Below are 16,650 nucleotides of genomic sequence, written 5' to 3'. Positions count from 1 at the left end.
CATGAGATCAGGGCCCTTGCTGCGTCATGGGCCCTCCTCAATGGGTCCCCCTTTCAGGAGGTCATGTCCGCAGCTTTCTGGCGCGGACAGACTACCTTCACGGATTTTTATCTCCGGTCCTTGGCCTCTCATTCTGATGGATTGTATTCCCTTGGACCGGTGGTGGTTGCACAGTCTGTGGCTGTTCCTCCACAGTAATTCAGTGATTTTAAATAGTATGCTATCAGGCACCACGGTGGTACACCTGCTCGTTTCACGGGGAGGTTTTCCATTTTTTAATTACTTTCGGGGCTTTATTAGGGGGGTTCCTTGAACCTTTTCCCTACCTTGAGCATGTCTCGAGTTTGTTCCGTCAGCCTGGTCTGCCTGGATTCGAAGCCTCCACTACGGTAAGACGAATTCGCATACTAAAGTTATGGTAATTATTACTGAAATGAAATTGAGGTTTTTGAAGTAAAACCAATTTTCATGATGTAATACTTACCATAACTTTATGGAGTCCCACCCTGTATTCCTCCCCTTGCCTCCTCATCCTGGCTGCCTTTAGGCTCCATAAAAGGGGGTTTGAGGAAGGGAGATCACTCCGTGGCTCTGTCATCGAGATAGAGGTTACGTCACGGTAGGGAGGTAGGGATATTTGAATCTTTTGTTTTTGGGCTACAAAGATGGGTGTAGGTATTGTATATGCATACTAAAGTTATGGTAAGTATTACATCATGAAAATTGGTTTTACTTCAAAAACCTCAAATTAATGCTACATGACTATGCAGCTAGTGGCGACCAGGTCCGTCGTGGAGGACACAGAGATAACAATGAGAGTGTGAACTCCCCAAACCAGACAGGGTAACTGTCATTGCCATATGGTACATCTACAATTGTATGTCTTGTTGTTTTGGTAGGGGAACACCTATTCTAAACCATATTCATATTAATCTCAACTTCAAACAATTCTGAATACTTCCCCATAGCAAGTTTTTTTTTTTTTTTAAATCCCTTCCTTGTATGTATACCGTGAACGATAAAGCTTTAACGGGCTAGCTATTTAGAACGACTCGTCCAATTTTTCATAGGAATTCTCGGGAATCATTTTGGGAAAAAAAGTCTTTGTTTTTGTTTTATATTTTCATGTGTATTTTTGTCATGTATAGTTAGTCGCTATCTGTCTTTTTTATCTCTTGAAAACAAAGCCGGATTCTCCGAAAATTCGACTTTGTTTAGTCCGAACTGTCGACATCATTCAGTGGTCTAGTGTATCTATAGATAAAGGTCAAAATGCATTAATAGAATATGCTTTCCGGTCGTTGCAATATCACGGACTCTTTGCTGCGGATGCTGACTCAAGGAACGAAGTTGTTCTCTGATCATTTCGTAAAGATAAAGGTCAAAGAAGTGATATCAGGTAGTATCACACTGGATCCGTACAAACGTATGTTTATTTGATACTAATACTTAAAATTGTTATATGGGGTAAGGACATAATTCCGACAGTGTAGACAGTAAGTGGTTGTCAAATGTTCGGATCAATCCGTTCCTTTATCAAGACACAGAAAAAACGTAAAACACTTGCAGTACATCAAACAAAATAGAAATCGAATCGGAAATAACTCATATTTGAAAACGACAACCTTCTGGGCTAGCAAAAGCGGAAGTAAGATTTAAAGATGGCTGTCGTTGACTTATGATACTGTGTGTGTGCGGACAACGACAAAGAGGTAATAAAATACCAGAAAAACAGAAGGGTGAAGAAAGAAGCGGAAGCTAAAAAATAAATGATACTTCATCCAGCGATGATGATTGGGATATGGATTAAAAACTCTTGAAATATCTAATATAAATGCATTAACAAAGAAATGAAGCGCTATTTCGTTAGTTTTGGGTTAAACATCCTCGCAACGGCCAGGGGTCATATAAGGACGGGTGCCGAGGTAGACAACGCCTATAAATATATGTTTTTGCAAAAGATATAGTATCAAGATTCAGTAAAGGTAAGAAAAATAAGTATTACAAATTAGTTGAAATGACACAAAATAGACACTTCGAAGACGAAATCTGACGGCGTCTGTCAGTCTCACACACGACAAGTAGCAGTAAGCGTGTGAGTCAGCAGACCAATTTCAGTGAACTAGCTTGTCAAATATACCCATCAGATTTGGTCTAATTAACTGCATATTACATTATCTTGCAGGTAATAAGATACACTACATTGGATGATGTGAATGTTTAGTGTTCGTAATATACTTGAACCGTGAGAGGTTGTGTATGGACACCGATTTTGAATGAGCCCTTTTTCGAAAGTAGGGGCAACGGCTATGGAGATTTCATATCAGCGTCGGCCCCCGCTTGGAATTTCAAAACAAGAAAAATCGAAAAAGGAATGAATAAAGGAAGCTTAAATCAGAAACAGTTAGTTTCAGAATTTATTTTATGATAAATGGGACCTCATTGACTTACAACAGTATGGGTGTTTAAAGTCCTCCTAGAGCATTTCAATGACACACAATTACTATAATAGTATATCATCATAGTATGCAACATTTTCCAACTGTTATATTGATACCGATTATAACAAGAAAGAATTGGTCTTTTCATTGAAGATTTAAGCAGAATGGTTTTGATACGATGAATTACATATTTTTACTATTTTTCATACTTCATAAGTTGGCTACCAATACTATCTTTCAACATCAGGAATTGTAAAAACATTAACAACCGATAAATTTGTCATAGAACACTTTTGATAAAATAAAAAGGAAAACATAGTTTTCTTTTCACTTTTCCTTTAGTTTGTGTTTCTTCATAACCAAAGGTCATTGGGTCATGATATTTGGTAAGTGGTGCACACCAAATCTTGATAGTCCAGATTAACTAGTTTTGTTGATATCGTACTAGTAGTTAAGGAAGAGTTGTCAAGACAAATCATTTTTTAACAAAGGTCCATAACTCCTTAAAAAGGGTCGAAATGAAGAAAATACTACCCTGATGCACGACATCGGGGGTTAATTACAATATCTATAAACATTAATTGAAACCGGCCATGTAGTTTATGAGGCAGACAAAGGTTTCAACAAAGGGCCATAACTCCTTTTTAAAGGTTCGGAATGAAAACATACTACTTGGATGCACAATGTAAGGGGGCAGTTACAATATCTGTAAACTTCCGTCGAAATTGGCCACACAGTTTTGGAGGAGTTGTCTTAACAAGCATTTTCCAACAAAGGGCCATAACTCCCTTTTAAAGGTTCGGAATGAAACCATACTACTTGGATGCACAATGTCAGGAGGCAGTTACCATATCTGTAAACTTCCGTCGAAATTGGCCACACAGTTTTGGAGGAGTTGTCTTAACAAGCATTTTCCAACAAAGGGCCATAACTCCCTTTTAAAGGTTCGGAATGAAAACATACTACTTGGATGCACAATGTCAGGTGGCAGTTACCATATCTGTAAACTTCCATCGAAATTGGCCTCACAGTTTTGGAGGAATTGTCTTGACAAGCATTTTCCAACAAAGGGCCATAACAACTTTTTAAAGGGTCGGAATAAAAACAAACTACTTGAATGCACAATGGCGGGGGCAGTTACCATATCTGTAAACTTCCGTTGAAATTGGCCCCATTGTTTTGGAGGAGTTTTTCCACAAAGGGCCATAACTTTGTAAAATGAAGGGTCAGAATGAAAAAAAAATACCTGGATGCACAACTTCAGGTGGAAGTAATCATATCTGAAATCTTTCGTTGAAATTGGTCCATTACTTTAGAAAGAGTCCTGCCAAACTTTTTCTACGGACAGACAGACGGACAGACAAGCTGATTCCAGTATACCCCCTAACTTTGTTGCAGGGGCTTTAATAAAGTGGTTAATAGTTTTATAATTATTCTATTGTTTTAAAAAAAAATGCATATCTTTGTCTATAACACAGTCTCAACCTCGAGTATTTCTGGCAGAATACATATTCATGCACTACGGATATCAGTAGTATTATCATTTATGCAGTTATTGACTATTTTTATGTATCTACATATGGCAAAAAATTAAAAGGAATCAAAGTCGGGGCCCAAAATTGACCCCACCTTTAATCCCTATGGTACATACCATTGATAAACTTGTTTTGTAGATTTTTGTAATGAAAATGACACCTAAGCCGTTTTGGCAAATTTGATTTTTATCAAAAACAAAATCATTTTGTGGAGCAGACAAAATGAGTCAACAGTGCCTCATTATCAAAAGTTAGTAAGGATTGCTCAAATATACAATAAGGAAACAAAAACTGAGTTAAGCAGGTCGATATTACTATGCTACAAAGAATCAAATATTCCCGCGGTTCGCAGTAGAAGCGGGAATAAGTTGTCTCGTGCGGCACGAGCAGCAGAAGGCTGTCACGTGTACTCGGGTATACGGGTGGTTGTCAGCGTGGTCATTTCTAGTCGCCTACTCGGGACGTACGGTTCATTCTAAACTTAAGGATGTATAGGGTGTTTTGTTTCAGTAGGTCTGTTATAAAAGAGTAGACAGCGGTCCAAATGTCACCTCAGAGGAATGGGACTTGCAGGGAAATAATATTTGTCCCGCTTTTGGATACAGGTTTCCGGGGGATATCTCCGGATTTTCCTGGGCGTGCAGGTTAATTTCGATGATCGAGGTATCTCTTTATTGTCGTTTCGCGCAGTCAACGTCAGACTGCGGCGTAAACAAAAAAATGGTCACGTCAGATGACGGCAAGCTGTTAACTATCGGTATATGTACGAGTTTTTTTTTGTATATATGTATTTCGATTGCATTTTGGTTTTTGTCATGGATTATGTGTAATGTTGTGCATGTACATATACTGATTAAACGCCCACCGCCATACGTCATTTCAGCGAGCTAGCGGTAAAATAGATGTGTTGTGTTATATGCCAGTCGCTAAATGGAGCGAGACCACGGAATCCTGGGGGATTGATTGTTTATCAACTCATACCTGTAGTCACCGGCACTGCTCGATAACAAACAACGACACCACCGAAAGGGAGCAGACGACTTGATTATCATATACAGCTATCCATTGGGCTCCTGGTAACGTTATATATTATTATTATTGATACGAAATATCATTAGGTATCGAGTTATGTTAATAATGTGATATATGTAAATAATACTGAACCAAACATTTGGTTTTTGTTCACAGTTAAACGTTGCGGCCGTGTAAATAGAATAACATGTATCACGGACTTAGATAGCATCTAATCTTATTCCGTGCACGTGTTAAATGTTGCGTTGGGCAGATAAGAACACGAGAAGACTTTATTCAGTCTAAGGTTTATACAAATATTCTGCGAGATCCTTCCTATTGATATGGTTATAAGTTCAATTGGGTTTGGTTTTGATATATACCCGGACGTGAATTTGGTGTTGAACATAACAGTACCAGTTCATCTACAACACATTTATATTTTAATGAGAGTTATAAATAATATTCGGTATATTCTATCACCAGCGTAAGTGGAAGTCACATAATAACTCAACTGAATAAAATACATGGTTGAAATTAGAATTTGTAGCTGGTATTGTAACGTATCAAGCTGTTAAAATACGTTAACATGTTAGACAACGTGAATAGCCGTATCTAACTGTTTACTTTATTTATTATAACATAGGGATAGTCTCAACTAACTGCCTGGTACAGTGAGTTTGCCGGTCTTTTTTATATATATAAAAGGCATGCATAGCCAGTCAAAATGTTAATACAGTGAAGGTGTTGGTTACTCTGCTGATGATAAAGGGCCAGAGCAATACATCTTGTAAGCACATATGTTGTTTGTAACATAAGTGTACAGTTGACTTCCTGGAACAGTGAACATTTCGCTCATTTTGTCTGTAACATAAGTATGAATTTACAACCAATCAGAATCCTTTTGCATCGTTATCAATAGTTACTATTATGTTTATGCTAAAAACTACAACTATTGATGGCAATTAAGTTACAATGATTTATACATGGTTGATATATGGTTTATCTAAAAATAATTCATTCATATTAATGGAATAATTACAATAGGTTTATATAATAATCCTAATTTTTATGTGAATGATCATGACCATAGCGACTAAACAACGACTGATCTGAGTAAATGTTGACTAAATGAGATGATTTGACCACACGGGCTTTCTGAACAATGTTTACTTGCCGAAATAAACACAATTGAAGTTCCGATCTAATCCGCCTTGCTACCTCCAGTCGCCATTTTGTAAATAGGACCTGATCTCGAGCTGATGCGCGTTTGAAAGAGTCAGTATTGCACAGCTTCTAAACGATCATGCCCAGAACATACTCTCTAAAGATGACGTTTTTGATAAATCTAATATCAATTGTTTATTATATTTCTTTTCTGTATCACTTTCATTCATTCATAAAAAAGAAATTGATTTTTTCCCCGTCAAACTTTTTTCTTTCAAATGTTAAAACACATTTATTTTGGAAAAAATGTTCTAATTTCGAGATTATGATCAAACGTCGTCTGCTTCGCAAACATTCAAGAAAATAATATTTACAATGTTTTGATATTGTTTTTGAGAAGTCGTTTATTCTTTAAACTATCTTAAATTAATAAATATCAAGATTTTGTGACATCATTTATTGAAAAAATGTATTTTTGACGTAACCGGAAGCGCACGTGACCCGGAAATATAACTCACGAACAGAATCGGGACGGACAGTAATAAAAAACACGATTATCGAACATTAACAGATTAATACCGTATGTATTGAGATACTGATGTGCTAGAATAATAATAATAAATAATATACAGCATTTATATAGCGCCCTATATAATTTTTAAAATTACTCTTAGGCGCTTTACAACATATGGATAATAGTAATGGTTATAATTGTGAAAACAAACAACAAAGGCTCGAATCACTTTCATAAATTTAACAAGCAATGTGCACATAATTGAACAAATAAAAGGGTGGTATTTACATGACGTCTTTGCAAAGATTCTAAAATGCAGACGTGAAGAGAATACAACACAATTTGGTAACACTCGTTTAATCCATTGCTATCACATCAAGTACTGACTGACATTTGTGCGAAAATATATGTATAAAATGTTTTCGATCGCGCAGACCTACTTTCGTTTTACAGTTAACATACATTTGTACATGTCGGCATCAACAGTATACCTTAACTTGTGTCCTTCATCGTGCCGAAGATTATACATAGGCGCATTGTCGAGGAAAAGTTCGTGATTAAAAGCTTGTGTGGTTTTTTTACTCAAAACTATCGGATAAAAGCATAGTGGCATGTAACATCAAGATACAAGAATCTATATTTTTCGGTGAATATATGTCATAGTTAACATAAGCTCTCAGGAGCTTGTATTTCGACAAACATATATATATATATAAATGGTGAAACATTGTAACAGTGTAAAGGCAAACAACAAATTTTATCACAAGATACCTACGTTGGAAGGATTAAGATAAAGAGGCTAAATAATCATGCTGTACAAAATTTGGCACTAAAACAACTTACTTAGTAAAATGTTTGTAAATTAGTACAGCTGGTCTCGCAGACGCTTAAACTATGTACACAATATATATACAGTTATACCACAGTGTTGTATTGTCTCGGTATGGCTACGAATGCGTTCCAGGTCAGGTAATAGAGCATCAAATGTATGAAATTCACAAATCATTTGTTTAAAATTACAAGTCATCATTTCCATGAAACTATCCAAATAAATAAGATCTGGTTTAGTATTGTTTAATGTACCTCGTATCAACAGCTATACATGGTCATTTTAGGACAGCCTCTCCCATTTGCGAGATGCATGCGTGTGGTGAGTGTGTGCATAATTAAATTGTGTTTTGGGAGTCTGTGGTATGTTCATGTTTGTCTCCTTGTGATAGCGCAGAACTGATGCTGACTTTATAGTGTAATTTCACTTGAGCATACTGCTGAAGACACATCTTATTTGACAATCGAACCTCGTTATCTCACCATCTTCAATAGCTAAGGGTTCATAATTTAAATTTGTACTATTCAACCTTGGCAGATTTAGCCTTGTGTTTAATTTCCCTCCACTGCCACCTAGTAGAGACACTTTACTAGCAAAACTTTAAACTTTCAAGATTATTTCAGCACTGGTCGCCTATGTATTTCCCTTGGTTATCATTTACAGTTAGAATATGGCCAATTATCTCTACCAACTCATCAAATATAAAAATGTTTCTTTAAGTAATGTCCTCCTTGGTTTATTTTTACATAAATTATGACATAGTCGACAAGGCAACTTGGTATTGGGCGCCGCCATTATTATTTACACGCACAGGGACTTGGTATTAATTTCTAGCCCACAGTATGTGTATTATATAATGTATGATATACACAAAATATGTGGTCCATGGGATGGTAATTTGTGCCAAGTCCCTGTGCCAGGTTCAATAATTTAAAAGCTTAGAGAACAAGGCTAAATCAAATAAGGTTGAATACATGAATATGTGAATACAAAATGAACGCTCGGTTAGCAAAGATGAGATGTTACAGGCTGGACAGATAATGACAACAAAAACAGGCTGAAAACATGCATGGAATGTGTTTTTCTGAAGAGAGGCTGTATAAACACATTATAAATATGTAAAATTATGAGTCCATTTTACCCGAATTACCTGACGTTATTTTCAATACCTTCAGTTCATCTGTATTTCCACACTGTATAAGGAATAGGAATCAGTTTGTTTTTGAGTTTAAAAAATCCTCGCAACCGCTTTTTAGTCATATGTATAAGAAAGGTCTGCCAACTATCTGATTCCTTGACAACTTTACTACAAATATGAAGCAGGAATTGAGCTTTCTATTTCCACTTCATATTATTTGTTGACTTTTTTCTGCAACAATACACGGAGTTTCCTCAAAGATGCTGATAACCGAAAAGAGTCTGGAACCTTAATCATATCTTTTAGAATACTGTGTTTAAAAAAAAGGTTATACATGTATCTCCTCGATCCACCAAAACATAAACAAACAACATTTAAACCGTTCATTCCCTAAGCCTGTGATTAAAAGGATTGTAAAAGAAATATTTGTGTTCGCTTAAATGTTAATTTTTTTCTGTTCAACATTCATGTTTACAGTGGTTTACAAATCCACTAATGCAGCATTTTTTGGTCTGATTTTGACAGCTAAATAAGTCTCATCAAGGGTCATTGACCTGTCAGAAGTTGAAGTTGAAGTAGCCAAAGTTATTTGACTTTGGTGTAGAAGCATCCTAAAAATGGGCAAAAAGTTGGCCCCCTGAAGAATTGGGAATTTTCTTTCATGTCTCTTACTTGGGGGACATTGAACAGATCAAAATAGATCTTTTGCGCATTGCAACACACTTGGGATCTTAAATCTTTCCTTTCGTTCTTCACTGTTCTGCCTTTCTGTGCTTTGTTTCGCTACCACTTGCAACATCAATTTGTTACTTAATATGTGGCTTTGTCATAATGGATTACAGTTTGAGTTCGAACCCTGTGTTAATATTCCATTTTTGGCTGCAGTTATGGCCCTTTGCACATAGGTAATTTCAAAATTAACTTCTGTTTTTACTTATTTTCGCTACTGCTTGCCTTATCAATTTGAAACTTTGTTTGTGACTGGAGTTGCTTTTGCCCTGGTGCGGCGTCCGTCGTCTGGACATCGTCCGGCCCTCGGGCATCAAATGTTCCCTTTAAACATCTTCTCAATAACCAAGAGGCCCAGAGACCTGGTATTGGGCCTGTAGCGTGCTGGGATGAAGGGCTATCAAGTTTGTTAAAATGAGTGACCTTGCCCAGGTCACAAGGGTTAAATGAGGTAAAATGTTTAAACGACTTCTTTTCAATAATCAAGAGGTCCCAGAGACCTGATATTGGGCCTGTAGCATACAGGCTTGACTTACTTTCAAGGTAACATTGGTCAAATAGGTTGAAACCTTTAAAGGATTTATTTTCAATAACCAAGGGGCTCAGAGACCTGATATTGGGCCTGTCGCATGCTGGGATGAAGGGCTACCAAGTTCGTTCAAATGAATGACCTTGATCTACATTCAAGGCACAGGGGTCGAATGTGCTTAAACCTTTAAACGACTTCTCAATAACCAAGAGGCCAATATATCTGATATTGGGCCAATAGTATGTTGGGATGAACGGCTAAACAATTTATTTAAATGAACCTAGCCTATATACTCTTATATTTGAATAAAGTGGTAATGAGCTTAGCATCCACATAAATGACCTAGATCAGCATCAAAGTTGCATTAGAAGCAAGTGAAAGATACAGACCCATTGGGCTTCTTGTTTAATTTCTGCACAATATCTTCAGTACTGTTGGTTGGACTGCTTTCAGACTTTATCCAGTGCTTTTTTGAAGAAAGTGCTTGCTTTGAATAGTTTTTCAGGGTGGCGTTCAAAGGTCAAGGTCACTGAAACCATGAATAGAAAATTAGTTTAGGTACAATATTTCGAATTCTGTTGGGATGATTACACTCAGGATTTATCAAGTGCTACATCGGAGAAAGTGCCTGCTTTGGCGCTTTGTTAGTCAAAGGTTAAGGTCTTTGTTACTTTAGAAAGTGTTTGCTTAGGATACAAATTGTAGCTTTTGAGGCATCGATGTCAAAGTTCAAGGTTAATGTTACTATAAATAGAAAAACACTTCATGCACAATATTTGGGGCTCTTTTGGCCCGTATGCACTCACAGACTTTATCCAGTGTAATACAATGTTTGCTGAAGCCTTTGGATAGCTTTTCAGCCTTGGATATCAAAGGTCAAGGTCACTTACTATAAATAGAACATCAGTTTGTGCACTGTATTTCGAATTCTGTTGGACTGATTACACTCAGATTGTATCTAGTCTTTCCTGAAAGAAAGTGCCTGTTTGGGATAACTTTTCAAGTCCAGTGGTCCAAGGTCAACGGGTCACTATAAATAGAAAATCTGTTTAATGCACTAATGCACAATATCTTGATTTCTCTTGGGCTGATTACACTCTGACTTTATCCAGTGCTTCCTCAAAGAAAGTGCCTGCTTGGGATAACTTTCCAGTCCCGCGGGTTAGGTCCCTATCACTGTTACTATATGAATAGAAAATCAGTTAATACAATGCACTACTGTTATTTTGAGTTCTGTTGGGCTGATTACACTCAAGACTTTATCCAGTGCTTTTATAAAAGAAAGCACTTGCTTTCACTAGGGTTTGCTACATATACCTAACCAGTTTCTTTTAAATCTTCAATACACATAATTATGGAGAATAGTCACGGCGGCGTTTTTAAATATAATTATATATATATAAATCTTATTACTGTTAGCTTGTAATAATAATAATAATGATAAAAAAAATGATTATAACACTCCCCGAGGTTGCCCCTAACCTTGTCGCTAGAATTTATTCTCGCATGGTTTAATTAAATGCTTATCTACAATAATTTATCTATCACAGCAGAAAATAGTATTGTAAATCATTAAACTTAGAAATGGATTTTAATGCGCATTTCTTCTTTTGTTGTGGTCGAAACAGACATTGCTTATTGGAATAATTACGTTAATTTTGAAAACAGGATGTCGTTTTATGAGACACTCACGGAGTTGAAGAACGGCCGATAATATATTTTCACTAATATACATGAAAGCATCAGCGTATATCTAAAACCTAATAGCTTTTCATTTCAACAAGTGTTGGAGACATACATGTGAAAGTCAAATGGATTAAACAACAGACACACCTTTGTTAGTTCTTTCAATGCGGTTCAACAAATGTTACGTAACCTACAACGAGTTAAACTGATTTTAAAGTACTTTGATGTAAAGATGTGAACAATGTTACAAAACAGGCGAGACAACCCTAACTTTGAACACAATGAAACCGAATTTATGCTGAATTAATATATTCAATTAATTTTGTCCACAATTAATGTCTCTATCAAGAACCACAATTAGAGTGTATTACTTTTCTCGACTAACAGTCTGCAATGATGCAAGTTGTGTAAAGTAGATATTGCAAGTGACGGATTACCGATACTCTGAAAAGTTGGACTAAATGCATAGAATTCTTTGTAATTATTATTCAAAACAAACCATACTTGGAATGGCACAGTGTTGATAATGATGATTGATGTTATAAACGTTTAATGTACATTAAGTGTTCTTAATAATAACACGTAAACTTAATTAGTTAATCATTTTAATAATCCTAATCGAATTTATGTCACCCGATTATAATTACGCCACACGTTAAGTGTGAACATCTAACATCAAAATATTAAAATCAACAGCAGTATTAACAAGCGACATAAACAAACAGTATAGACCGTGAGATTTTAAGATATCAAGGGGTAAGATAGACATATTTTTTTTGCCGCTAGCAAATATCCAAATACATACAAGAAATATATGCTGGTACATGTACCCTTATTAGACTAAAAGAAATCAGTCTTGCGACTCGCTTGTGTACATTTGAGAATGAGTGTTTTGGAAGAACGTTGCACGTGCATTGTGTGTTGGAAAGTAAGAGAAGCATGCGCATGGTCTATCGTCCCGGAATACATGGTTATTTAAATATGAGAAAGTGTCGATACATCGCCAACTTTGTAGAATTCGTACAGTTACATAAACAGGTTTTATTAGTATAAGTAGCTAATACTCTTAATATAAGTGACATAAACACATAATATAAGTAATGCAAGCACGTAACAGAAGCTCGTTTTATTAACTAGTACATGCCACATGACCAATAAAGATAACACATTTTTTTCGTTGAAGCATTTGATTATGATAACTGATGGAATTTTAAAGTGTGTATTTTTTATTTGAAGGTGAGAGGTACAGCTTGAAACCGTAGAGATGAATAATGTTGACCGTGGATTAGTTACCATGTTAACTCTGAGCATCATCATAGCTGGATTTGTACTGGAAAACAAGTTATTACTGATGCACCATGATCTCTTATCTATGCACAGCTCTACGCCAGAGCCATCGAGTTCCAAATACAAAGATTCAGCGCGGTTGCAACGGGTTGAAAAGGCAATCAATGCTATTCTTACTCAACGGAACTGTCCGTCATTTGTAAACTTGACAAATGTAGCGAATGCTTTGGTCAAAAAATTATCTAGTTTGTCTGATACATCATCAGGGAGAACTATTTGTGATGTACCTAATGATAAAATTCAAATTATTAATGAGAACCTGGATGACTCCAAGAATCAAGGTAACGACAATTTATGTTTTCAGTGGATATAGATATGGGTTATTCTACTGTAATGTATAAGATTGTGTCTACTCTTTCCATAAAGATTATGTACACGTACTACACTATACGTCATTACAGATTGACTGACAAAGTTGATTGACAAAGTTGCGCCTTACGAGCCTTTTTCGTGTTTGCTGAATTATCATATTTCATTTTATTTTTACAAAGTCGTTTCCGTTAGACCTTATAATAAGGACAACAAACAATATAACAGTAGTAAAATGACTAAAACATGAGATATAATGATGTTGTGATGATCACCACATTTTATAAACTAAAATGAACAAATTCTTCCATTTAATGTGGTGGTTCATGGTGGCTTTTCTTCTTTCGTGTTAATGTAATAGATGACTTCGTGCTAAGCATGTTTTATCGGCGTGTGATGAACGAGTATTACATTACAGGTAATCATTGTTTAATGTACGTTTCTATATTACAGGTAATCATTATTTAATGTACGTTTCTATATTACAGGTATTCATTGTTTAATGTACGTTTCTATATTACAGGTAATCATTGTTTAATGTACGTTTCTATATTACAGGTAATCCTTTTTTAATGGACGTTTCTATATTACAGGTAATCATTGTTTAATGTACGTTTCTATATTACAGGTGCGCACAGTTCGGAGACACTCGATGATTGGACAGTGATACCGTGGTTATGTTGGATAGGAGTGTGGATTTATCGTCTAGCCTTGGCATTGGGTTTAGGGCGTTTTGGATTTAACGCATTACCATCAGCCTTCAAAACTAAAGATGGTAAAGGCTTTTGTCAATTAACGGTATTCATAGTTGTATCATGTGTTGGGTATTTCCCTAACGTGCTGATGGACGTGTGCGGTACACACTGCACGGCTTGGTACTTTCCACTGTGTATCGGCATATCCCGTCTGTTATGGATGATGGCCGTCTGCTTTGTAAACACTAATATTAACAAGGATGCATTTGATACGGTCGAGTATGTGATTGTATCTATTGTGAGTATATTTGTGATGTACAATGGTGTTCATCCAATGATGATTATGACTTGACGAATCTTGCTCATACATCCCGTGCGTTGATACATGTGATCTCTCGATGATATTTTGTTGTAAACTGTTAAATCCATTAGTGTTGTGAATTCGTCTCCTTTAGTTAAGAGTATGTATTTTTTGAAAGCAAATATTATTATATTTTCGATAACACGGAGTCACATTTTACACACCAACATCTCCTAGACCTGTTATTATCGTCAGCTGTGATGCTGACCAAGGAGAGGGGATACAGTAAGCGGGAGTGGTGTTCCAACTATGCATCAATGTATGAGGCAAGAGTCTTGTATCAGTTACTGTCGGCATAGCATCGTCTATTTTGATGAGCGGAAGATTATCTATTTTTAAATATTGTAGCGGGAATAGGATTTTGTCACTGTCCTTCATTAAAAGTTATGCATTTTGCGTAATGTAAATGTATAAGCATACCTTGTGTATATATGTGACGGTTGGTCTTCATTTAAGCGTTGATATTCTGCCATACTGTACTGGTTTGTCTCGGATGGAATAACATGTTGATAATTCTTATGTTTTACCGGATGTAGACGCACACCTGGCTCCGATCATAGAGCTGTGTCCATTGGTTGATATGTTTACGATAAGGGGTTTGATTGGATAGCTGTTAAAGTATTGAATTAAGTCAGGATCATGTATAGCACGGGATTCTGTTGGGTCTGTTGGGTATACATTCGGGTGGTCGTGTGGTCGTTAGTCTATAAAAGCCATTGGCTGGTAGGCTCACCTTTTTATTCTTCTCTTCTATCTATCGTTTCCTCTCTACGCTAGGTGTAGGACGGTGACTGTGGATTGGCGGCTTGTTATTATATGTAGGCTAAGGCAGGTGGGGGATGTGTCCAGTAAATATAGTGGTAGTTGTGACAAGATATTTTACGTGATATATATATTGTACGTGTTCTAATATGTGCACCATTGACAATGTCCACTTTCGCTTGCTATGTGTAAATAAATGTTGTCTGGTATTTTATCTCTGCCTCCTCGTCTCACGTTGAACACTGGTAATAACAGGACGGAGCCGCGGGTACCCCCTCGAACACGGGTCGCTCCATTGAGACACGACATTACGAACTGTTACAATATGTTTGAAAACTGAAATCACACACAGAACAAGATAATTAGTAGCAAGCTTTCTGTGAAGCTTTTGCAGGCTGATTTATAACTGAAGTATATAAATGTATAAAGAACTTAACTTTGAAGAGGATATTAACATATTCATATTAACAATTTATGAAAAGAAATAGCATCTCGTGCAGTATACAACGAGGAGAACATTACATTAGAGTTATTGGCACTGTTGATATAATGATCATATGGAATCTGTAGGATATTTGTTCAGTCCCGGATGTAGTGGTAGAATTGTAATATTGTTTATTCTGAAGGGTGACGTGATCGTTGTCGAGGACACCAACATTATAACATTTCTACCAAGCGCATTGTTAGGTTTGAAGAACATACAGGAACGTTGGAGAGAACCCAATATGTATATGGTATCGCAATATCTAATGTCCTAAATTAAATAGTAAAGAATAGTTAGGTATCTTCGTAACTTTGTAAAAATCCCTTTTCGACATTTTATCGGGCTGGGTTACTTTCTTTGTATAAAGTTAAGCCGTTTTGGTTGTACGTTTACAGAAGTAGATGGAAACGCAGCTGAAATTCACACTCAAAAGATTGAATCTTATCTGTAATAACCTTGGCCTTCTACCAACAACGAGGAGGAGATATGTCTAGTATAGATTAATATAGTTCTTACTAGGTATGTACACTACAATAATATATGTGATTTTGTTTAATGTTAACATAGAAAGTGGGATTTTTGTTCGTGTGAGAAGCATGAGGTTTAATGATGATATCTAAGAAGTACTAAGACTTTTATAACGATGTGCATCTTTCTGTAATATCATCCTATTCATCTCCAAACTGCTGTGATATTGTAACAGTTATTGTCGGAGAAGATGAACTTGTATAAATTCCACAACATTTTTATTTGTTTGTCCTTCATTCAAACGAGTATCTGACGAAATGCAAGAAAGAGATTTAAACCCGGATGTTTTACAAATCTGAAAACAGGTACAAAGTCCATATTTTATCTTCAAGTGTTGATAAACACGCAGGTCTATTTATAAACGATTGGTTCAATATAGTGATTCAGCACAATCTGTTATGGAATAGGTGACACATGTGCACAGTATTTTGTTTCATTTCAGAATATCTATTGATCATATCTTGGATACAAAGGAATTGCGCAACAGGCAAAATGTATTAGCGCCCTCTCCTTACAGTAATGAATAGTTTACACTCATCGTATATGTATATATTATACAAATAATGATAAATGCCTGTAATTTTT

General features: G+C 36.1%; 1 protein-coding gene across 1 annotated transcript; it reads left to right on the top strand.

The window, feature by feature from the left end:
* The first annotated feature begins 4,972 nt into the window (after window positions 1-4,972).
* On the top strand, window positions 4,973-16,270 carry LOC110462696. The gene is made up of 3 exons (XM_021516797.1): window positions 4,973-5,052; window positions 12,816-13,207; window positions 13,864-16,270. The coding sequence occupies exons 2-3, from the start codon at window positions 12,844-12,846 to the stop codon at window positions 14,280-14,282; spliced, it is 783 nt and encodes a 260-aa protein (XP_021372472.1). The 5' UTR covers window positions 4,973-5,052; window positions 12,816-12,843; the 3' UTR covers window positions 14,283-16,270.
* Window positions 16,271-16,650: the final 380 nt, after the last annotated feature.

This window comes from Mizuhopecten yessoensis, unplaced genomic scaffold, assembly GCF_002113885.1.
Source record: "Mizuhopecten yessoensis strain PY_sf001 unplaced genomic scaffold, ASM211388v2 scaffold10821, whole genome shotgun sequence".
NCBI classification, from domain to species: domain Eukaryota; kingdom Metazoa; phylum Mollusca; class Bivalvia; order Pectinida; family Pectinidae; genus Mizuhopecten; species Mizuhopecten yessoensis.
This window is presented reverse-complemented; position numbering and strand designations above follow the sequence as displayed.

What these genes read in the sequence shown, in the direction of transcription:
- LOC110462696 (XM_021516797.1), top strand. Translation starts at nt 12,844, where the DNA reads ATGAATAATGTTGACCGTGGATTAGTTACCATGTTAACTCTGAGCATC. An exon ending in GGATGACTCCAAGAATCAAG is followed by an intron (nt 13,208 to 13,863) that starts GTAACGACAATT and finishes TCTATATTACAG; the next exon opens with GTGCGCACAGTTCGGAGACA.